Raw genomic sequence first — 25847 nt, forward strand, 5'->3', positions numbered from 1 at the left:
CGAAAAATGGAAGATAATGTGAAATATCTTATTGGAAAAACAACTGACCTGGAAAATAGATTCAGGAGAGACAATGTAAAAATTCTGGGACTACCTGAAAACCATGATCAAAAGAAGAGCCTAGACATCATCTTCCATGAAATTATCAAGGAAAACTGCCCTGAGATTCTAGAACCAGAGGGCAAAATAAATATTCAAGGAATCCACAGAACACCGCCTGAAAGAGATCCAAAAAGAGAAACTCCTAGGAACATTGTGGCCAAATTCCAGAGTTCCCAGGTCAAGGAGAAAATATTTCAAGCAGCTAGAAAGAAACAATTCAAGTACTGTGGAAATACAATCAGGATAACACAAGATCTAGCAGCCTCTACATTAAGGGATCGAAGGGCATGGAATAGGATATTCCAGAAGTCAAAGGAACTAGGACTAAAACCAAGAATCACCTACCCAGCAAAACTGAGTATAATACTTCAGGGAAAAAATTGGTCTTTCAATGAAATAGAGGATTTTCAAATTTTCTTGATGAAAAGACCAGAGCTGAAAAGAAAATTTGACTTTCAAACACAAGAATGAAGAGAACCATGAAAAGGTGAACAGCAAAGAGAAGTCATAAGGGACTTACTAAAGCTGAACTGTTTACATTCCTGCATGGAAAGACAATATTTGTAACTCTTGAAACATTTCAGTATCTGGGTACTGGGTGGGATTACACACACACACATGCACACACGCACACATACATAGAGACAGAGTGCACAGAGTGAATTGAAGAGGATGGGATCATATCTTAAAAAAAAAAATGAAATCAAGCAGTGAGAGAGAAATATACTGGGAGGAGAAAGGGAGAAATTGAATGGGGCAAATTATCTCTCATAAAAGAGGCAAGCAAAAGACTCATTAGTGGAGGGATAAAGAGGGGAGGTGAGAAAAAAACATGAAGTCCACTCTCATCACATTCCACTAAAGGAAAGAATAAAATGCACACTCATTTTGGTAGGAAAACCTATCTCACAATACAGGAAAGTGGGGGATAAGGGGACAAGCAGGGTGGGGGGGATGATAGAAGGGAGGGCATGGGGAGGAGAGTGCAATTTGAGGTCGACACTCATGGGGAGGGATAGGATTAAAAGAGAATAGAAGTAATGGGGGACAGGATAGGATGGAGGGAAATATAGTTAGTCCTATACAACACAACTATTATGGAAGTCATTTGCAAAACTACACAGATTTGGCCTATATTGAATTGCTTGCTTTCCAAAGGGAAGGGGTGGAGAGGGAGGGAGGTAAAGAAGGTGGAACTCAAAGTGTTAGGATCAACTGTCGAATAATGTTCTTGCCACTAGGAAATAAGAAATACAGGTAAAGGGGTACAGAAAGCTATCTGGCCCTACAGGACAAAAGAGAAGACAGAGACAAGGGCAGAGAGGGATGATAGAAGAGAGAGCAGATTGGTCATAGGGGCAATTAGAATGCTTGGTGTTTGAGGGGGGGAGGGGATAAAAGGGGAGAAAATTTGTAACCCAAAATTTTGTGAAAATGAATGTTAAAAGTTAAATAAATAAATTTAATAAAAAAATTTTTAAAAAAACCTCAAAAAAAAAAAAAAGAAAATTAATTCTACCAATTCTTTTATATGCATCTCCCCAGAAGACCTGTGAGGGTGTCCTTCCATTCAGTTCTAACTTCTTTAGATCTTTTGGCATCATTTACAGCCAGGGCACCAATATAGATGTGGTTCAGTTCCATCAGCAATATGTTCATTAGTCATTACATAAAGAACCTACAGTAAGGTATATATACTTTAATACTCCAGCATATCTATAATCTCATTAATGTGGCTGTGCTTCCTCAATCAATGCAAGTCACAATTCATCCACACATTCTCATCTTAAATAATTATTGTCTATAGCCTCCATAAAGTATCTATCTAATACACCAGAAGCATTCCTTTAGGTTTTTTGCTGTTTTTTCTACATTTTGTGGGTTCTAGGGAAGCACTTGGACTATCCATCTACCATTTCTTGCTCTCATTACATGACCATCCCAAGTCGTTTTTCAATAATACATTTACTTGGTGATATCCCTCCTAAAACTTCAATTGCCCAAGCTATGATTAGTAATAGATCACCATCTACTTATGCCTATGTGGGTTACCTATAATTCTGATTCTTTATAGACTGTAATGTTCCATGATATACAGCAATATATTACTAGAAGAAGGTTGTTGTTTAAAAATGCATTTTTGTTTCATTGACCAGTTTGGGATCACTGAAAGAACTGTACAATTTTCCAAATATAATCTAAGATGTTTTTTTATCTCTGATTTAATTCTAGGTCCAGTACATTTGCAGTGCCATCCTAACTCACTGAATTGGCTATCCAGCTTCATGACATAGCATAGACCAGTGTTCTCCAAGGCAGAGAACTATTGAGAGTGCTCAAAATGATTCAATTTAATATAAGAAAAACAAACTAGAATTTCTATTTGTATATTTCCTATTCTTTTAAAAAAGAAAGGAAGTCTTACTGACATTTACTATACAGAATGACACTGGTGACCTCACTTGGTCCATATATCAGATGGCTAAGTGTTACATAGAATATATGAAGTATTTTAAGGGAACAACGGAGTTCTACAAAATGAGAGGGTTGATGGTGATATTCTCACTCATTCATTTTCAGCATGATGTATTGAAATTACATACATTTGTTTAAGTGGATCTTTAGACTACATTATCTAGTTTTAATCAAACTACATATAACACAATGGATAAGCTGCTTTAAAAGATTTAAAAGAGTTTTGCAAAGAAACCATAGGTTTAAAATCATACTAATAATGGGAGCACAAGATTCCTAACAACAAGAAAAAGGCAAAGCTGACACTTCTACTCTTAGCAATAGCCCTTCACGAGGCACACTGCAAAGTAAAAATAATAAAGATTGAATAAGAACTGATAAAAAGCGAGCCCAAAAATTTTGAAACTATCAAAATTATGATTTAAAATATGGACTGATAATTAATAATGTTCATAATTAATCTCACCTTAAGTAATTAATCATAGTACAAAGTCATTACAACTAGCAAGTTATTTAAAAAGCATTCAAAGCCATGAATAATTTTTCCATTGTTACCCAACATTGTGCTGCACTCCCAGTGCCATGCCAAATTTCACTGAATATAAATGTTTATAAATTTCTCTTTTTTTTTGAGGTTTCCTATTGAATACTGAAAAACAAAAGCCACATATCACTGGAGAAACTCACATTCTTGTGGCCATAGTAAAAATGGCTGAACTAATACATGGAAAACAATACTGTGACAAACTGAAACTTGTTCCTTTGTCAGAAAACACTTTTGGAAGATGTATAGAAAAATATTGTTGAAAATCAGAAGAAATGTGTAGAAAATTACATAGTATGGAAAGTGTGCTTTCCACAGAGTTGGATGCAAAGAACAAAAGTGTCTAACATGCTTCCTTGTTATTGTTGAGTTGTTTCAGTCATGTCCAGCTCTTTGTGACTCCATTTGGGGTTTTCTTGGCAAAGATCCTGGAGGCGTTTGCCATTTTCTTCTTCAGTTCATTTTGCAGATGAGGAAATGGAGGCAAACAAGGTGAAGTGACTTGCCCAGGATCACACAGCTGGGAAGTGTCTGAGGTTAGATTTGAACTTGGGAAGATGAGTCTTCTTGACTTCAATCCTGACACTCTATCCATTGTGCCAGCGAGCTGCCCCTAACATGTTAGATTCTTTTTCAATAATGAAATACACAAAGAATTACATTTCTTTTTGTGAGACATGAAAGGAAAGATATAATGGAGAAGATAATTGTCTCAGGAGTAAATTACCTCTTTAATAAAAGCAATGCTTTATGGAGAAACTGTCAAAGTGTAGTTACTGAGGAAGCAGTTACATTGAAATTTTAAAAGGACTCCAAAGTAAGGTTACTGAGATAGAGTAGCACTACTACACATGATATTCATTTACTATATCATCCACAGGCAAGGCACTGTAGTGAAGAAATTAGATCCAGAAGAGAACAGGATGTTGTTGGTGTGTTTATGGTTATTTTTTAATTAAAATAAGATCTTCAAATAACAATCTTTACAACACTTTGTATTGCAGTGGCAAAGGACCATGAATATCCTTGGAGCACAGTGTGCCACATGTGGCAAAATGCTGAAAAGAGCTTAAAGATAAGTTCTGGGTTATTCCCCCATATTTTACCTAGTCAGATGCCTACGTGAGACACAGTGCCTAGGTTTAATCTATTTTTCAATTTTATACTATTACCTTGAAACCCTTTTAAAATTTCAATGTAACTGCTTCCTCAGTAACTACACTTGCTTATTGTAAATGTTAAAAATATATCAGGACAAACAGAAGCAATCCCATGAATTTTTAACTCAGAAAGAATGAAATAAATACCTCCAAACTTGGATGGATTTTTTTTTTAACAGTCTGACTCTTCCCACTCACCTTAATGATTTTCATGTAATTCAGCCTGATACTGACAGCATAACCATCTTCATGGATTGTAGCTGAGAGAAGCTATTAAAAAAACACACACATACAAATGAAGGAGACATTCACAACTGCTTGAGTCTCATTGGCCTAAAAAATATCCTGGAAAATTAGGGACTTTGAGCTATATGTTTGATTTGCCTGTGGATCCTTAGATACTTAATTTTAGTTAATAACTGGATATCTCCTCATTTGTGAAAGGGCAGAGCTCAGGAGAAATACTGGCAATATACTGGGTAGATTTTACACATCACTTAATTGTTTCTGTTAAGTTGTCTTGTCTAAAAATATCTATTAGGAAAGATTTAATCTATTAGATTATCAAATAATAAATTGACAAAGGTAGATCATGTAATATTTAATAATGAGAGAGACAATTTGTCCAAGATATTTTTAATATATGTTAGTACTATCAGAGCAATGAATAAACAAGATCAGGGGGATCTCAAAACCACAACCCCCAAATCATATTAAGCAGCCTTCTGTTCAGATGAATATTTAAGTGCATTAACAAGTTTTGGTGAAGAGCTAATGTTAATGTAAAGTTAAAGATCTTCCCCTCCTCATTAATAGACCTCAGATGGACCCAATTAAGGGGAGTTTGATTAGGGAAGGCTTATTTATAGGAAGACCTGTGCCTTTTGTTAATTTCTAAAGAATTAAAGATCTTCCCCACCCATTAATGGGCCTGCCCATTAAGGGAAGCTTGATTAGGGGAGATTTGTTTTGTAGGAAGGCCCACGCTTTTTGTTAATTTCTAATGAGGCACTAGTTCTCAAAGGTCCTGATGTTCTCTGGATCTGAAAAGTGTATATACATACTCCAAGGTGAGGTTTTGTTTTGGGGCTTACTCAATGGAAGTGTTTGTTCGGCCTGAGGAGACTCAGGATAGCCTCTAAGGAACCCTCCCCCCCCCCCCATCCCCGACCTCTTCCCCCACACACTTTGAAAACCCAGATGTTGGTGCTTCTCTCTCCGGTAACTATGTATGTATGTAACGGTCAGACAGTTAGATCTGTCTGTTGATCTGTGTTGGAAGCCCTGTCTGTTGGTCTTTATTTCTCTGCTTGTATTTTCTCTGTTGGTGAATGTAATTAAAGAAAATTGTTGACCTCTTAAATATTGTCTTTCCTTTTAGAAAAGCAGATCAAGGAATCTGTGATAGCAGGCCATCCTGGATGTTTCAGGGTGCTTGCCTTTACAAAGAGAAGTAAAGATTGAAATAGTAATAGTAGTACCTAAATAGAATGTAGCATATTACCACCTAAGAATGGCACAGAGTGCAAAAAGAGACTTAAAAGATAGCATCAAAGAGATGTGTGAGGTTACATTAAAAAATTGCATTAATAAAAACACTAATGACTCTATTTTGCCTTTATCTACCATTTTTGTGAAGTTAATTTCAGTTGCTTGTAAGTCACCTGCTTTTGGAGAAGCCACAAGATTATTTCCTTTCCCACAGGTCACTCAACTTAAGGAATGTCACAAAATTACTCCTTTTCCTCTCAACTCAGATCTTCTCCACCAGGAAATCAGGTGTTTTAATCCCTATAATCCTATTTTTCACTCCTTCCAATTGTAATACTGTGTAGAGATCAATAGTCATCATCCTTGGCTACTAAGAGCTTTGGTCCTGGTTTGTGTCTACAACTGCATGCATTGTTAAATAAATCATTGTCTGGGTATAACTATTTGGTTTTTTATTCCATTGTAACAGTAACCAAAGAAGGGAATGAGACCACAAGTTTCTATGTGACTTACTGGACCTTTACCAAAGGAATACCCTAGTGTACTCTGATAAGATTTTTACTGGTGGACTTTCTCAGTGAAGGACCTCCTATTCCTGGACCTCCATGCCCTCCCAAACCACATCCAGATGGACCTTCATAGAGGTAAGTAGTCCCTAGATGTGGATACAATGGGGGCTAACTCGAGTAAGCTAACCCCTTTGGGGAAGTTTTTATTGGGCTTTGGAACAGAGAAAACTTCCCATTCAGAAGAGAATAACTCAGAATAGAGCTCCTTAAATTGTGTAAAGACTGATTTCTACACGGGATAATTAAGAATAGAGCTCTCAAACTGGGTAAAGATTGGACTAAAATATAAAAAAAATCCAGATGGGTTCCTCATCTGATCTGAAGAAGCAACTTTCCATTATCTTAAATTAAAGGTTTTGAGATTGCTTTTATAAAATTTGTGTGTACTTTTTCATTAAACTTTCAGTGGGAGAAAAGAAGGAACAACTTTGCCATCAAGTACGTCTATGTGTTTCATTGTATTATCTGTGTTTTGGTAAATCAAACTAACTGTGGTCTGATCAGCCAAAGGGAAAATTTTATGCAAAATGTGGAAACTTTTTCTGAGGAATTTTCAAAGTCTTCAGAAAGATAGTGTCTCTCTGAATTTCTAACTGGTCAAGTTGGAGAGGCAGACAGGAGACACAGACAAAAAAGAAGGGAATCTTTGTTCCCAATCTGCAGGGATTTATGGCATTGTCACTAACTAGAGACTAAATTTGTGTCCAAAATTTCTCTACTGTCAATTTTCAAATTATGGTTTGAATGTTTCTATAAATGTTGAAATGTTTTAGTGAGTTTTGGAGTATTACTCTATAGAATTTGTTTTAAGGAAAAATAAGAATGAAACTCTGAAAGTTACATGGAAACAGGGCTCAGATCTTTTATTACTCTTTCCCCTGGAGAGTTTATTATTTTATTCTTTACTTATTATTTTAGTGCAAGGAAGGAAGATGATTTTACTGATTAGAGAAAAGAGAAAAAAATGGGTCTGCAATTTGCAATTCAAATTTATCTGGTACTTAAGGACTACCTATTATTAACATTTTCTTTACCATGAAAAGAAAAAAAAAACTTGTTTAAATCAAGGAGCAACTTAAAAGTAATTTAATTTGGAAGACTGTTTTGTGCTACCACTATATTCCCTCTGTGAATGATATAACAGAACCTAATTGTTTAGGTAAACTAGAAGCAAAGTCACCAATAGGTATTAGAATAGAGCACACATCTGTTAGCTTTCAAGAACTCCAAAGGCAACAGTCTTGCAATTAATTGGTTTTGTATAATAAAAACTTCTGCTAATTGTAAAGTAAAAATTCAGTGAAGTGAAGATTAGTTCTATAGATAGTCTGGGATATGATTGGGAAATAAAGACTAGAAAATTTAAGCTGGGTGGGGTTAGATTAGATTGTGAAAACAAAATGAACTGAATTGGCTCACTGGGTGATTTTAAAGTAAAAGAAAGAAAAGTTATGGGGAGATGGGTTATAGTATACCAACCATGAATTTTTTTTTCTCTCTCTGAACATGAGTTAACTGAAACAGCCTTTTATGTTGAATTGCATTTTTATTTATTGTGTTAAACATTTCCCCAATACATTTTAACTGAGTTTGACACCTCTGGTGTAGACAGCAATCCAGCCATGCTTTCTCTTCCTGTGCAAACTTTGAAATTTGAAATGCTGGCAGGTGATGACCCTTGGGAAACCTGAGATACTATATGATTCCATCTGTAAATATAGATTCAGAGGCAATTGAATTTGTTTTTGTCACATTTAAGGGAGATGCATTCTCCTACCAGGACAACTGTGGTAAATTAGCACTTAATGAAAGATATATTTGATGTTGGCAGTCAGGAGACATGCTTGAAAAACTACACAGATCAGAAAACCTGAAATAAAATCTTGTCTCAGAAATCATGATCCTCAGCAAGTCACTTTTCCTGTTTGCTTCAGTTCCTTCATGGGTATAGAATGGGATAATGATGGCACCTACCTCCCACGGTTGTTGTGAGAATCACATAAAATAATAATTGTTAAGTGCTTAACACAGTGCTTGGCATACAGTAAGCACCATATGAATAGTAATGATTATTATTATATAATTCCTCTATATTGGATTATGATATTCAGCGGTAGAAACCCTGCAGCCTTGAGGCCACATGTGGTCTCAGAGTCTAATGTGCCCAAAGGAAGTGTCATAAGACCCAAAATACCATGGGACCATGGCATGAACTGAATGGAACAATATGCCAATGGATATTCCAGGCACTGTAGTCACCACTGGACCAACAAGGTCTAGTGGAGAAACACACCTAGCAGAGATGCCATGCTCAACAGACCCAATGAGAGCAGCTTGAGGGACAAAAGATATCAGTGGCCCTGCAGCAGTAGAGGTATGAGTTGTCCCTCCACACATGTATATGTGCCTTTACCACGTGTTCCTCACATATGTACACCTTTTGTGTGATCTCCATATTAAATGTGAGTATATGTATATATATGTAGATACAGATACATATAGGGCAGCTAGAAGGCATAGAACTGGGAACACTCATCTTCCTGAGTTCAAAAAGCCTCAGACATTTCCTAGTTGTTGAGAAAAAATAATGCTGTACTATTATATTAATAACTAATTATTAATTTGTGATCCATACTTTTCCTTTTATTTCTGTTAAAATCCAACTCCTGAACAGGTTAGTCATTCTCTGAGGGGCATGACTGAGTGATGAGATTTGCCCCTAGCCCTACAGGCACAGGCTTATTAACTAGGTGGGTGGAGCCCCACCCAACTGGAAGACCTAATTTCTGTTTAGAGCATAATAGGATCCAGTCTGGGGGAGTCTTTGCCTGGGAGAAGAACCCCCTGTACTTGGCCCCCTCCATGAGAATTTAAGGCAACCGTGGTCATGAAGGAGAAAACTAGCCAGAGGTTCATCTCCCTCATTAAATGTCCACCAATCCGGATTGAGTTTCATTTGTCAGGAGAGTTTCCTTTCAGAAGGGATTTAAGCATTTCAAGATCTCCCTCGTGGTGTCTGGTTACCAAAAGAAACCACTGACCATCAATTTATTGATTGCCAGCTAGTCTAATTAACAAATTGATGATTATTTACTCAGCAACTCTGTCTCCCAGGTTTTCTTCAACACACTGTGACTCTGTAAAAGTCACTTAACCCTGTATACTTCAATTTCCTCATCTGTCAAATGAGCTGGAGAAGGAAACGGCAAACCACTCCAGTATCTTTGAAAAAAAATCAAACCCCAATGGGGTCACAAAGAGTAGGACATGACTAAACAATGATATGTAAAATACTTGTGACATCCTCCTATTATGTCACAGGAATGGACTGAAACTCTTAAGGTGACTTCTAGGTCTGATTCTATAAGAACTTCTGTTGTGCGCACACATGCAGCAGCTTTTGAAGTTATGCTATAGGGACTTCTACAATTTAGAGTTAAAAATATTTAAGAGATCAATTAATCCAAACTCCTTCTTTGATAGATGAGGAAATGAAGCCCAAGGAAGTTAAGTGACCTGTAAAATACTGAGCACATAGAAAGTAGCAGAGCCAGGATTTGAGCCGAACACCCTGAGACCAGATCTAGTGTTTTGCCTGAACAGGTTCTCAATGAAGTGTCAGCAACGACTTCGACGTAGCAAATATTTCTTTCATATTTCTTTAGTAATATCTTCTTCTTATGAGATCTCAGTGGAGCCCAAAGATTATTTTACTCCCAGTTTCACAATATATCCAAGTGAAGTTGTAGCCTTCAAGTGCTATTTACACTTCAACACACTTAAATACAGGTATTACCTAATTTTGGTTTTCCAGCTTCTTGAACAAATGGAAAGCTGCTTAAGGCTCTATAACTGAAGTTTTTATTTCTTACATATAAAATACTCTTTTCCCCCTTTTTGGGTAGGATTTTCCCTTTAAAGTCTGGGAAATAACATTTTTATTAATCTGTTCTATATTTAATCAAATTTTGTGGTGCCATTCAATTCAACTAATATATTCCAACTATATGCAAGGCACATATAGTTTGTGTCCTGGAGGATACAAAGACAAAATTTAAACAGTCCCTGCCATCAAGGAAAATACATTCTAGTAATGTACTTTTTGGGGGGGAGTAGAGGAGGAATTGGAGTTCAAAGAAGTCTAGAACTATGATTTCCTAGGCTAGATTTGAACTCAGGTAGATAAGTCATGCTGATTCCCAGCCCAGCAATCTATCCACTACACCACCTAGCTGCCCCTGTTTTTAGAAAGTTGCCTTGAGTGCTGAATTGTCTAGGGTCACACAACAGGTATACATAGAGATGGGACTTACAGTCAGGTGTAAGATGCCTCTAAGCTTTAGTTCCACCTGACATGGCCTCTCTAGTAATGCATATACTTGCTATTAAATAATTCACTGACTGTTCAGGCAACAAGGCTAGACAAGTTTGGGTATCTTGAAGTTACTGGTCTTGCCTTCTACTGGATATGAGTTCTATGCTGACTCAGAGGGAAGGGCTCTCTGAGTCATCATGATCATTTTCAGCAACACCTGGCTATTTTTTTTTTTTTTGTCAACTCCCTAACTTTGCTCTATGGAAAAGTTTTCACAAGATTATAGCATGAGGTGCTTATAGCTATAGGATGAATACTCTGACTAAGGACTTAGATTAAATGAACCTCTAACATCTTTGATCTGCTTGGAAAAACAAAACCAAACAAACCTCTTTCAATCAGAATGGAGCAGAATTGGCAGAATTCAACAAATTCCTGGATCTTTTATGATTTTTTTCACTAGATTTATAGGGCACAAATATGCTGGGAGTAAATACATTGTAGGAAGAATTCTTTTCTTCAATGCATTCTTTCTCTCATCTTTAGTAGTGCACAGATAAGGAATTGTGATGTTTAGTCATGTATCATGTTTCTAGGAAAACTACGAAAAAATTACCTAGATGTGCCTACTAATTAGGACAGCAGGGCCTAGAAGTGCGAAAAAAACCCAAAACACTATAATTTTATTTCCTATTCCATGTCCTGCCCTTTTTATCCATGTATTCTATACTTTGTTTTCTTACCTTTCCCATCCTTGGTTCTCCAACTAAAGCCCTGAAGTTAGGATTGTTCAGGGTGTAACTTCTGAGATGAGCAAAGATATGATCCAGCTGTTTCCTCCAATATCCTGAAAGTAAAAGGAAAAAATAAAAGCAGATAGTCATTTTGATAATTCTTCTACTGCTAAGTAGGACCAATGATAAAAAAAAAAAGTTCAAATGTGAATTTTCTTGTTCACGTCTTATGCTTTGTTTTTAAAGATTTGAAAATTTTTTGTAATCTTTTGTAATCAGTACTAGAATTGGCTTAATCTTACAACTTACAACCTAAGTCTCATAGAGGTCAGTTATTCCAGTTCTCTCATTTTACACATGAGAAAATTGATGTCCAGAGAGTTAAGTGATTTGTTCATTGCCACAAAGATAATTAGTGGCAGAATGAGAACTAAAATCTAGGTTTTTAAAAATTCCCAATTCAATTCTTTTTCTAAGATTTCAAGCTAACTCTTCAGTAGCAGCTCAATGTGTCTCAAAATGACTCCTAGAAGAACTGGAGGGGAAAAAAAGTCCAGGCTTCCTTGATAGTGGGAGTTGGCAAACAGACTTGGATTCCATGCTTAGCAATAGCATTTCCAGGATACTATGGGAAATTCACTGGAAACCCATTTGCTCTTTTTACAGTTAAATAATAATGACAACAGTAATGACAATGATGATCATATTCATGTAAATAAATATATCTAAGTACATAGAGTGAATAAGAGCAAATATTCTGGATAGTTGCTAAAATGTCCTATTAATTTCAATCAAGTAGACATTGGAATGATGTCAGAAACTTTTTAAAATAAATATTTTGTTTATATTTTTAGCATTATTGTCATTCCTAAAAATCACTCTGTCCAATTTTCTCTTCTAACAAAGGAATACAATTGTGTGTTTGTCCTTCGTTGCTGAAGAAGACCATGCCATCAGAGACATGATGACATGACTCGCACTTGACTTTGTTTTAAGTGAGGAAGGCTTGACAACAATAAGGCAAAACAGACACACTAACTCCATCTGACAGGCTAGGCCTCCTGCAGCAGCACCTGGAGTCTAAGGAGAGGTTAACAAGCTTCATCATCAATTCTCTGGAATCAAGATGGTCATGGGGTTGATTTGAATTCTAATGTCTAGGTGCTATTTTCCATTCCATTACTGTGGAAGTAGTTATATTGTTCTCTTGCCTCTGCTTGTGTGGACTGCTCTGCATCAGTGTAGCTAACTTCTCCCCAGTGTCTCCGCACTCTTCATATTGGTTCTTTTGTCTCTGAACCACACTTGTAATTTCATTGGCACAGAAAGCACCTGAAAGAATCCAGATCTGCATCTGGCCCTGTGTGGAGCACTGACATGTCACACATCATCATGTGTCAGAGGCCAGTAAGCTATCCTAGGCAGCACAAGGAATAGAATGTTGGACCTGGAATCAGGTCCTCAGATACTTACTAGCAGTGTGACCCTGGTCAAGTCACTTAACTTTTCCCTGCCTCAGTTTCCTCATCTATAAAACAGGAATAATAATAGCACCCATCTCCTAGGGTTATTATGAGGATCAAATGAAATAACTGTAAATTATTTTGTAAACCTTTAAGCTCTCTCTCTCTGTCTCTCTCTCTCTATATATATATGTTTATATAAAGGTTTATATATTACTATTATTACCATCCACTATGCCATGCTGCCTTTCACTGTTGTTTCTTATGGCACAACCATATACTATTCAACAACAATATTATACTGAAATAACACATTGATTTACAGTCATTCTCCAACTATTTGACACCTACTTTGTTTCTAGTTCTTTGTTTACCTCAATGAGTTCTCTACTCTAATTTTTTATTTAATGAATCTAATTCTATATACTGCCAAATGGCAAATGATAAAGGGCTGGGGCCTCTACCTTGTCTATTTTCTTAAGAAAAAAAAAATCTATCAGTGATTTAGGGCTGCAAATATTCCCCTTAACTTTCAAAAAAAAAGTAACAAAATAAAAACTTGTACATTTGCAGCCCCTAGAAAGATTCTGAGGTAGTGGTTAGAACCTCTTGCTGCTCCCAACAGTTTCCATCCTACTCAGCAATACTGGAGGCCCAGGACATATACGCATGCAGACTTCTCAAGAGGTCAAGTGCTCTAATCTATTGATGTTAAGGCCTTTGATAGTTGTCATGCCTTGGAGTACTGCTTTTGTTGAATGTGAATGTTTAGCTTGGAGAGAATGAGTTTATGATTGGTCCAGCACTCAGGGCTAGATATTGCCTGCATCACTCTCACTTCCTATCTGTCTCTTCTCTACAACAACATAGTCTATTAAATGCCAATGTTGGTTGTGAGGGTGCATCCATGAAGTCTTGTTGAGTTTATGTAAATGGTAGATAGTGTTAGTGATGTGAAGGTCATGAGACTCTCAAGTTTTCAGTAATAAGTGACTGCTGCTGTTGCTATTCCCAGCTTCATTCCTTGAAAGGACTGTCTGCCATATTGATAGTCTATGCTTACTCTGGCATTAAAGTCACCAGAATTACAAGCTTATCCTCTTTAGGCATGTTAATGATAAGGGTCTCCAGGTCTTCATAAAATTTTTCTTTGACCTTATCATTGTGAGAGCATATGTACTGATGATGGTGATGTAGCACTTTCCTGGAAGTGGCAATTCCATTATCGTGGACCTGGTATTTACTCCTTTTGAGAAGCATACAAGCTTGTTGACTAGATTAGATATGACGCAAAACTTATACCAGCTTCACAATGCTCCCCATCACTGTGGCTACTCCAGAAAAACATGTATCCAGCTCCGACTTCAGTAAGCTGGCCTTCATTTGTGAGCCTTATTTCACTCAGGGCTACTATTTGCATGTGATACCTGCTGAGTTCTCGGTCATTTTTCTTGGATTTCTTGTTATCCATCATTTTCACAAGTTTTTGCATATGTTTTTGTGTTTCAATTGCATGGTGGGATTCCTACCTGCCATACTAGTAGGCCAGGGTTAAGTGAAGCACACAATTTTTGGGTCTTTTCCAGCCCTTTCCTCATGCCAGGAGCTGTGAAGTCCTTAAGAAGGCCGCTCAGATACCCTGGGAACTCCTGAATAGCACTAATGCTTCAGTCTAGTGAGAAGATGACGCTATGGTCTGTGTTGCCTGTGTGTAGGGTTGTGACTACAACTCCCAGTGTATCCACACTTGCTGTTTTATCATTAGCCTGTCATCACAGGATTTCGAGGTAGGTAAAATAGTAGCATAATAAAATAATAAATAATGAAATAGTAACATGGTATGAGTGATGGATTTTGACTAGTGCATAAAATGGATTTAAATAAACAAGAGTTGTATCAAGTCACTGGCCTCATTCTCTCTTCCAGAATCATTGGATCCCAGTAACAAGCCAAAAGTCAAGATAACTAACAATGGCTCTAGATGCAGGGGATGACCTTGGGGCCTTTGGTGTATGACCAAGTTCTAAGTGCTCCACAGTGCTTGCTTCTGCCACCCTCATGCCTGTGGAAACAAAATGTTCCCATCTACCTGGGGAAGTCTTCACATGCTCGGGACAGACACCCCACTAACTCACCAACAGGTTTGAGGCCTGTCAGTTACCATCAACCTGTTTTAGACCATCTGCCAAGATGGTTTTACTGGAGTGTGACCACTGCATATTTAGCTTCTTGGAGTCATAGACAAGAACTGAGTGGCAAGTGGACATCAAAGGTAGATGAGCAGCCCTGAAAAGGCTCAGAAGCTCTCACACCAGATGTACTAGTCCTCCTGAAGACTCCATGTACCCATATTTATCTGATACCACTCAAAAGAAACAGCTTGGAGTATGATAGTTCAGAAGACAGAGAATAGGTTTACAACTAAAAATAATTTACCCAGAAAAAATGAGTGTAATTCTATAAGGAGAAAAATGGATTTTTAATGGAAGAATATTCTTTTTTTTTTTATCAGTCAACTACCATTTATTAAGCATCTACTATAGGCTAGACGCTGTGCTAAGTTCTGGGGTTAAAAAGAAAGGCAAAAAAAGTCACTGCTCTCAAAGGGCTCATGGTCTAATGGTGAGACATGTTAAAGGTTATGTACAAACAAGATACATACAGGACAAATTGAGAGGTAATCTCAGCAGAAAAGCAGTAAGATTGGGGAAGAGTGAGCAAAACTTACAGAAGGTCATACTTTAATTGAGGCCTGGTCATCTTGGGCATCCTTTGATCCTCCCAACTTATAGTGCTCAAGATGAGCATGAACAAAGAGATCACTATGATTATAACCTCACCTCATATGAGAACATCTGTTCTAGATGCTAAAAACAGAACTCCTCTTCTTGATTCTACCCCACCTTTCTTCTGAACCTTTTTATTTTTGTTATAGATTCTACCAGTCTCCCAGTCATCCAGATTTGCAACCTCTGTGTCATTCTTAACTCCTTACTCTCAGCCATCCCATATATCTAACCAATTGCTAAATATTGTTATTGCTACTTCTACAATACCTCTTACAGTTGTCGTCTTCTCTCTCCTTGCATAGCTGCTATCAGACCTTATTTCCTCTTTCCTGGACAACTGCAGTACCCTCCTATATGCTCTTTATGCTTCAAGTATCTTATCACTCCAAGCCACCCTCCACATTGCCTTTCCTAAGGAACAGATTTGAGCATGTCACTCCCCTACTCAATCAACTAATGGAGGAAAATTTTCAAGCATTCTTGATGAAAAGACTATAGCTTCACAGAAACTTTGAAATGCAAATATAAGAGTCAAGAAACATAAAAAGATAAACCTGTGTGAGCAATCACAAGAGATTTAACAAGAATAAGCTATTTACATTCTAATATAGGTAGATGATAGATAAAAGTGTCCCCTCAGAACCCTATCAGGAGTTATAATGGGAGTCTAATTAGATCGAAATCTGGAAATCTTTCTGCTAGGTTTTGATGATCTTAAAAGAAGAATAGAAAGGAAGGAACACATTAGGTGAGAAAAGAGACAAGGATAAGAAAATTATCTCACATAATGGGGACACCCAAGTAGAAGTCTATATGAACAAGGAAAAAAGAGTGAAGGAAGCAGATGACATTTGAATTTTATTCTCATCTGAATTTGTCAAAGGAAGGAAAAATACACATTTGGGTTTAGAAATACATTTCACTCATCAGGGAAAAGAGAAGAAAGAGGGGTAAATAATAGAGAGGGTAGATTGAGGGAGTAGTCTTAAGATAAATTCTGAATATGTACAAAACTATTTATAGTAGCTCTCTCTGCTTTAACAAACATTGAAAACTGAGGGAGTACTGCAATGGTAAGGGAATTTGAAGATCTTCCCTGCCCCTTAATAGGCCCATGTGACCTGCTTTGAGCTTTGACCCAGCCCACAGTCTGAGTCACATGGAGTCAATGGTGGGAGGAGCTTGCTGAATGGGTGGAACAGGAGGAGAGAGTTAAGGTAGAGATGAGAGAGAGATAGCAAGCAGAGCAGAGCAGAGCAGCTAGCCTGTGTGAGAGAGGGACTCTTTGCCTAAGGGAGCTTGTTTGTGGGGAGGCCTAAAGGATGGAAGTCTTGGGGATGGCAGTCCCTTTATTGGTAATCTGTACAAACTTCATTGTTATAATGGTGGAATTGGCTTTCTGGTATCTGAATAAATATCTTGGTTTTGTCTTTCAGCAAGAGACTTTATATTTTGAGAATTTACCCTGGAAATATGCATGCATATCCATAGCAGCTGCTGTGGGTATTGCATTGGCACTACAGGTACCCACTAATTACACTATACAAATATGATAGAAATTGTACTATAAGAAATGATGAAGGGGTAGTTTCATAGAAATATGGGATGACTTTATATAATTTGAAGCAGAGTGAAATAAGTCAAACTAGGAGAACAATTTATACAATAGCAACAATATTGGAAAGACAACCATGAAAGACTGATCAATACAACTTTCTTCTAAAAAAGAATTTTTTAAGTTAATTTATTTTTAGTTTTCAACATTCACTTCCATAAGTTTTAAATTCTCTCCCTCTCTCTTCCCTGCCTCCTCCCCAAGATGGCATGTAATCTGATATAGGCTCTACACATACATTCCTACTAAACATATTTTCACATTAGTCATGTTGCATTAAAGAATTAGAACACATGGGAGGAACAATGAGAATGGAAAAAATAAAATAGTCTGCTTCTCTATACATTCAGACTCCATAGTTCTTTCTCTGGATGTGGATGACATTTTCCCTCATGAGCCCTTTGGAATTGTTTTAGGTCCTTGCATTGCTGAGAAGGCCTAAGTCTATCAAAGTCAGTCACCACACACTGTGGTTGTTACTGTGTACAATGTTCTCCTGGTTCTGTTCACTTCACTCAGCATCAGTTCACATAAGTTTTTCCAGGTTTTTCTGAAATCTACCTTTTCATTTCTTATGGAACAACAGTATTCCATTACATTCATAGACCACAACTTGTTCAGCCATCCCCTAATTGATAAGCATCCCCTCAATTTCCAATTCTTTACTACCACAAAAAGAGCTGCCATAAATATTTTTGTACGTGTGGGTTCTTTTCCCATTTTTATGATCTCTTTGGGATAAAGCCCTAAAAATGGTATGAGTCAGAAGTGGTATGGAAGTAGGTCAAAGGGTATGCTCATTTTACAGCCCTTTGGACATAGCTCTAAATTTCTCTCCAGAATAGTTGGATCAGTTCATAACTCCACCAACCATGAGTTAGTGTTCCAATTTTCTCCAACATTTATTATTTTCCTGTTTTGTCATGTTAGCCAATTTGATAGGTGTGATGTGGTACCTCAGAGTTTTTTTGATTTGCATTTCTCTAATCAACAGTGATTTAGAGCATTTTTTTCATGTGACTATAAATAGCTTTAATTTCTTCCTCTGAAAACTACCTGTTCATATCCTTTGACCACTTATCAGTTGAGGAGTTATTTGTATTCTTATAAATTTGACTCATTTGTATTGTATTCTTATAAATTTCTCTCATTTCTCATATTAAAAAAAAAGCATTTTTTAAGAGACTGCTTTGTGCCAGGTATTGGGCTAAGCACTTTGCCAAAATAATCTCTCTTAATTCTCCCAATAACTCTGATGGTCAGGTATCACATCTACCCTCATTTTACAGCTGATGAAATTGAGGCAAACAAAGGTCAAGTAACTTGTCCTGCATCATTCAGCTAGTAAGTGTTTGAGGCAAGATTAACACTCTTGTCTTCCTAACTCTAGGCCCAGTGCTTGACCCACTGTCCCAACGAGTTGCCTCTATAGTAACCAATTTCAATTCAAGAGGCCTCATAATGAAATATGTCAGTCACCTCCTGAATCGTAATGGACTTAGAGTACAGATTAAGATTATGTATATTTTTGACATGAGCAATGAAAATATTTAACTATACACATTTATAAAGAGTTTTTTCTTTTTTTCTCAATTGGGAGGACAAGTAGGAGAGAAAATGATTTTGTGTTGACTGAAAAAATTATTTTAAAAAGCACTGAATATTGGTAATTGTATTATTGGGTAGAGGAAAGAGTAGAGCAGCTTTGGAGTTTTAGGGATAGTATGATAGTACTCATCAAAGGTTCTCCATTGGAAAACTAGTAATTTAGACTGATAATCTAAATAATTCAGATCATAGTAGATAGTTTTATCATTACAGTTATGTGGTATTCATGACCATGTACCAGTAGGTACTCTCTTGTATTCATGAAACACCTTGAGTTTCTTCTTAGTGTCTTAGGGCAGTTGGTTGCCAACTACCTCTACATTTCACCTCTTTGGGAGTGATGTTGACATTCTACATTGTTTTGCAGTCTGTGTCTACATAAACTAAACAAATCTTAACAGCTTATTTGCCTCCATCTCAGTGGCTCTTCCCATTCTTTAAGTCCTTTACTACATGCTTCATTGATTCATTTCTTCCAAGGTCACTGTGGTACAAGCATTTATTGGGATTATATAAAAGCTAATTACACCTGCAGCAATATCTGCAAGTAATGTATATAGATAGTAGATTGAATTTGATTTTTGGACCCAGTCTTCCCAAACATGGAAACCATTTCTGGGCTGAAATCCATTTTTCCCCCTTTTATATCCATCCTGGATTGAGAACTAACCTTGAAATTCAGTACTCAATCATTCCCATTTGGCATCTGAATGAATGAGATTTCTCAGTTCCTCAAGCACGAAGTGAGGGGACATGTCAGTCACTCAGAATTCATACCAACTGGACACACGCCATCTTGTTCATTCCTCTAAGGACTATAGGAACCATAATTCTGCACCTTAACTTCTCCTCAGCTGCGCTTCATGTTTTTCCCTTAGGAGCTGAAGTTTTAATGGGCTATAATGTGTTTCTCCATCACCTCCCCCAGTTTTGAAATAGGGCACTGAAAAGTACTAATATGAGCCATATTTCACCCAAGTTCTGAACTCATATGGACTATGTCTAATCTTAAGAGTCTTTCCCAAAACAGTCATTTTCTCATCTGGTTCAGTATACTTCTACTCAGAGTTCATTACTAGAAATATCCAAATACGCTCATGTCTAGGTTTCCACAAATATAAATAAGAGGGATTCCATATGAGCACTTAAGATAACAAATGTATATTGGGCATAAGACAGTTTTTGTTTCATTCCCCCAAAATGTAGATGACACAAGTGGATCCAAGACAGACCAGCCTTAATCTCAGTTTTTCAGTATTAAAAAGGGGTTATATCATGTAATAAAAATAAAGGATAACACATTTAAATCTCAAATACTGCATGGGCTTTATCAATACTCAGAGGACCTGTGCAAACACACAAAACACAGAGTTCCTTCTCCTCAGAAGAAACTGATTTTCGAGGCTGTCAATGAGGCAACATTCTGATACTCCAACAAATCCCTAACCCCAAAAGGTCCAATGCTGTCCTTTTTAAATTCATACTTCCTGTGGTTTTGGCCCTCCTAAAAGGCAAACACACACTGAAGCTGTGTAATGGATAATCCATCTTCTAGCAGACCTATACTGTCTGAATTGCTCACCATAAGAGTAGCAGGATAGTAAGGTCTATTTCCCTTGCTCCCTCAAATCAGAGCTTTAGCCTTAACTATTCCTATGGCTGCAGAAACTATGTAGGGTAATACTTTTATTTCTCTAGGAGGCATACTCCTCAGAAAATCCTCTCCTCTCTCTAGAAAATATTCCCAAATTTTTAAACTTAAGGTTACTTTTCAAGCAACCTCAAAGTTAACATTGCCCAAGAAATCAGTAGTTAGAAGGATAGATTCTGGGATTGACCCTGTCCAGGAAATTAAGCTCCTCTACAAAGGAGGTTGGGGTTCAGGAACACTATCTATGAATTCTTCTCTCAGGCCAAATGGGCAAGTACATGTCTGCTTCAGCAAGAGCTTCTGCAGGAACTCTTATTATTGTCTCTGGATGCTGCTGTCTCTTAGGCTAAGAAAGTTCATTATATCCCTGGTCTTTGACTTATGCTAAGAAAGCAATTCAGAATGGCAGAAGATGGCCAGGAATTTGAGGTCCAGGAATTCTCCTCAGGCCACCTAGGCAAGTTTAGGCTGCTTACCAGGCACTCCTGCCATGAGTTACCATTATTTGCTAGAGGAGTGGGAAATTAGAGAAGAAATTAGAGGGGAAAACTCCCTCCCATCATACTGCACTCCAAAAGAAAGATGTAAAGGAAAAGATGAAGTCTAAAAAAGGCCGAGCAGGTATATTTGCAGGATGATCCTGGGAACAATCACAAACCATTAAATTCATGAATTAATGTGTTGTTTCCTTAATATAGTGCCAAATAGGTGTGTTTATATTGCATAGGGGGAGAGAAACGCTCATCAAATTGACCAAAAGAAATTCCCTTGATTAACATCTCTTTAACCTGAGATCCTATAACTACATGACAGTTTGCCTGGCATAAATTTCATACTTACAGAGGCAGAGTCCTTCCTTTTTCATAGCCAAAACTCATGCTATCCTGCCTCTGACATCACTGTCTGTCAGCTAACAGGAAACTGTAATCACACCTTCTATAACTATGATAATGTTACAGGCTTCATAGAAGCCTGACATGAGAAAGAGCTTTTCAAAGGGTTATGTGTCATCTCAAAATATGGATAATGGATGGCATGGAACCCAAGAAAACTCTTCTGAACACTTGTTATCTCTCAATATACTTCCATACTAGGGTGGATCCATGATGACAACATTGTGAGTACTTCCTCCACCTGTACAGAATGTATCTCTTCCCTCGTCTTCTTATCCTAGGTGATTTTTTTCCCATTTATTTCTGTAAATCTTTAACAATGAACGTGCACAATGCATAGCAGTGCTATCTCTTAATCTTTTAATATTTTGTGAATAGCAGTAAAGCATTTTGGATTTACATCTGCTTTCCCTTACTGTTATGACATAACACTTTTTAATTTAAAAAAATTGAGGTGAAGACAGGTCCCTATTTTGAGTCCTATTCAAAGAGATTTAGATATTAAAATATCAGAAAGGTAGTCTGTACTGTGGGCCTAGAAGACAATGTTCTAGCAAGATTCTACCGTAGAGGAATAAAGACAGGACATTGATTAAGAGGCAAGATTTCTGAGTTTGGCTCTTGATCTGCCATTTGTGCAATTTGATATAAATTTACATTAGTTTTCTAATTATTATTATAAATTCTTAATGGTTAGCAAAATACTTTCGTGAAAAGAATTTTGTGAGTGAAGTGAACAGAACCAGGAGAACATTATACACAGTAACAGCAACATTGTGCTATGATCAAAAATGACTGGCATCTCTTCTCAGCAAAAATTCAATAATCCAAGACAATTCCAAAAGGCTCAGGATGGAAAATGTTATCCATATCCAGAGAAAGAACAGGTGGAGTCTGAATGCAGATCAAAGCAAATCATTATTTTCATTTTATTTTTTGTGATTTTTTTTTCCTTTTGCAAATTGTAATTTTTTTTGCAAACTCTTTCTTCTTTCACAACTACTACTCTAATCTATTTTTCTAGGTTTGTTCTGAAATCTATATATGAATGCCAACTATCTCTTGATGCCTTTTTATTTAATCACTGTGATTTATCTGGATTAACCTAGGTGGTATCTAGGTGGAAGAGTAGATAGAGCACTGGCCATGGAGTCAGGAGGACCTGAGTTCACAGACATATGACACTAGTGTCAAGGAAGTCATGGAACACACATGGCAATGGAATTACATATGGTAGGAGGAGGCTACAAAACATTACAAATAAGGAATTATAATTGAGAAGCAGGATAATAGAAATATTATGAAATATACGAACCGAAAAGTATGTTGGTGATGTGCTAAGATGGACAATCCTTGTGTTTTACTGGTATTCTCATGATGTCAAGAGAGTAAAGAAGGCCCCTATCACAGGAGGTGATCCCTCTACAATGAATTTCTGAGAAGAAATGGTTAGGAGTCATCCAGGGTAGGCAGGGAGAAGATTCAATCTGCATCACTGGAAGAGGTACTCGTATCAATAGGTCCAAGATCCATTTGAACATTTTAAGGAAGATAAGACATGTTCACAAATATTATAATGTAAAACACAATATGGTAAGTTCATAGAAGTACAAAGTACTTTGTATGAAAGCTCCAGGGAAGGAGAGAAAGCTTCATGGAAGAGGTACCATCTGTAGAATTTGAATGAGTTTGGAAGAAAATAGGGTATATTCCAAATATATGGCATGACATGAGCAAATGCACAGAGCTATAAAGGTCAAGATAAGTTCTGGAAAGAATAAACAGTCCAGAGTGTCACTCATAGTATTCATGAAAAGAAGTGAAATAAGATTAGGGCCAGACTGACTGTGAAGGGCCTTGATTTCGAGGCATAAGGAATTCGGACTTTATTTGGTGAACAAAGGAGACCAATGAAGGTTTTCAGTAGAGGGTCTTATCACAAAGGCTGGGTTTTAGGAAGATTACTCTGACGGTGGTGTGAAGAATATATGACCAAGAGGAGAGACTTGAGAGAGGGAGAGCAATTAGAAGCCAACTGGAATACTTCTACCAGGATGGAATGAGGACCTGAACTAGGGTAGTGCCTGTGAGCACAGAAAGTCTTGAGGACCAAGAATTGACAGGATTTGATAGTTGATTTTATGTGAGGATTAGGGTTGGAAATTAAGGACAGTAATGACAAAAAATTAATATTTTAAGCATGAAAAGCTTAGGAGGAAAGTGATGTTATTAACAAAATGGGAAGGTTAGAAATGACAATTTAAAGGAAAGATAAGTTTGGTTTTAAATATGTTTAACAAGTTGCTGGTGAGACATAAATATAAAAGTTGTTGCAGATGTGGGAGTAGAGTAGTAGGGCATTGTCAGAGGGAGATACAGTTTGTGGATTCATCCTCATAAAGATAATAGCTGAAACTGAGGGTAGACAAGATCACCAAATGTGAGGAGTGTTGAGAGAAAAGAAGAGGACCTAATATATAACTTCACAGTGAAAATGTGTCCTACTCCTTTTACCAAATAAGGGTAATTTTGGTGTCCATAGGAAATCATTTTAAAGGGTAATTTAACCAGATTAAATGTACTTCCTGAATTTATAAATAACTGCCTCCTAAATTGGTAATTTTGTAAAACATTAGTTGACATGCCCAAGGAAGAAACAGGCTACGTACGGCTCCTAAGGAAGATTACAGGCCACACGGGTATACACATCTGTATATCCTGACAAGGTTTATTGAAGGATACTCTCTGTAGCCAGTAGAGGGCTCAGTAGGGCTGTGAATGAGATAAGGGTGTTTTTCCAGTTTGCTACTCTAGTTGGGTCTCCTGCAATCCTAGATTAATTAGTGGGAAAAGAGATGAAAGGTGGCAGACTCCCCAGATAGTTAGTGGGGGTGGGGTGGGGGGGTTCTTTACTCACTATCAGAACACAGCAGAACCCTGTGCCTCAGACCAGCTACTCAGGGGTAACAACTTCCAGAGGTCTCAGGAAGATGGAAGCATCATAGATGACTTCACCAAGTTTCCCTTTTTATAATCCCTTTTGGTAATGTCTCAGTTTCTGCAGATTCTAGGGCAGTGATTAAAAGGCTCATCTTTTTTAACTTTGCTAGGGAGGCAGAAACTTGTTATCTACAGGGTAGGTTCTTCAAAACTTCATTTGCCTAAATCGAGCATGATAACATTTTAGATACAGGAAGAGATCTTCCCAGCAGTTTAAGTAAAACAAAGTAACTGAATTGCAGGGCAAAAGAAAAACAATTCAAGTATCCCAAAAAGTTTTCTTTATCTTCTAATTAGCTATTTCCATTGTCAAAGGAAATGGCCTTGAGGCTTGCTCCACTGAGAAGAGTCATACAGCCTTTGCTCAAAAGGCAGTGTTATTTTCCCTTCAGATTCTATATAAGAATGCTGACCTAGCTAGGGGAGAAGGAGCAGGACATTTGAAAGGATTCTAATACTAAGGAGAAAAAGCTTCAATTTATCAGTACATAGTCTTGAATGGATATGTATACATTCTCTAGAAAAACCATGAAGAATGTGCATTCAACAAAGAAGAATGACACCTGTCATTCAGAGCAGCTAGGTAGTGCAGTGGATAAGATCACTGGGCTTGGAGTCAGTAAAACCAGAGTCCAAATTTCACTTTGGATGTTTATACCTGTGTGACCCTGGGAAAATCATTTGACTTCTGACTGCCTCAGTTTCCTCATCTGTAAAATGGGGATAGTAATAGCACCAACGTCACAGGGTAATTGTGAAGGTAAAGTGAGATGACAGTTGTAAAGTGCTATATGAATGCTAGCTATTATTACTATTAATTACAAAAATTCTAAATGGCAAACATTTACATATACCATGAAAAGCCAGACATTATGGGAAATACTACAACAGCCATAGTTTTGTTGATACCTATACAGAATATCCACATTTAGCAGACAAAAAAGAAGCAAGTACCAGAAAAATAGAAGAAGGAATGGTCAGAGAGGTAGGAGAACTGTGAATTCATTGTCACGGAAATCAAGGAATTACAGCACCATAAGTTTAGAAGTGGAAAGAACCATGGAGGTTGCTCAGTCCAACCTCCTTTTACAGACAAGGAAACTGAGGTCCAGGAAAGATAAGTAATTTGTCCAAGGTTAGCTAGAATTACCAAAAGGGAGGAGAGATTATCCAGAAGCAGGTTTGAGTGGTACAGAACAAGTCCTGAGAATTTGCCTAGAATACCTATAATTAGCAATGAGAAGGTGATTTTTTTTTTGGAAGGAATTTCAGTAGTGTGTGGGAGAAGAGGGAGTAGATTATATTCTAGCCTCTCATTTTAAATCTGTAAAGTTCTGTTTTACATATATTTTTGATAAGCAACACATTCTTGGGTCTTTTAAAAACCATTTTGCAAACTTTTTCCTTTTTTCATAGGTAGATAAAGCATCTAATGTTG

General features: G+C 37.2%; 1 protein-coding gene and 1 long non-coding RNA gene across 6 annotated transcripts in view; one reads left to right on the top strand and one right to left on the bottom strand.

The window, feature by feature from the left end:
• LOC140520555 (uncharacterized) overlaps positions 1–25847 on the top strand; it is a 93881-nt gene that overhangs the window by 44774 nt on the left and 23260 nt on the right. Inside the window, exons 2-3 of the long non-coding RNA XR_011972570.1 lie at positions 6242–6416; positions 14440–14640. This is a non-coding gene — a long non-coding RNA (uncharacterized lncRNA). The remainder of the gene's footprint in view (positions 1–6241; positions 6417–14439; positions 14641–25847) is intronic.
• Positions 1–25847, bottom strand: part of DZANK1 (double zinc ribbon and ankyrin repeat domains 1) — a 136169-nt gene that overhangs the window by 31648 nt on the left and 78674 nt on the right. For all 5 annotated transcript variants that reach the window (XM_072634537.1, XM_072634535.1, XM_072634539.1 and 2 more), the window contains 2 exons: positions 11400–11503; positions 4480–4551 (listed from right to left, as the gene is read on the bottom strand). In XM_072634537.1, coding sequence (XP_072490638.1) covers positions 4480–4551; positions 11400–11503 — 176 coding nt within the window. The remainder of the gene's footprint in view (positions 1–4479; positions 4552–11399; positions 11504–25847) is intronic.

Source organism: Notamacropus eugenii, chromosome 1 (assembly GCF_028372415.1).
Source record: "Notamacropus eugenii isolate mMacEug1 chromosome 1, mMacEug1.pri_v2, whole genome shotgun sequence".
Lineage (NCBI taxonomy): Eukaryota > Metazoa > Chordata > Mammalia > Diprotodontia > Macropodidae > Notamacropus > Notamacropus eugenii.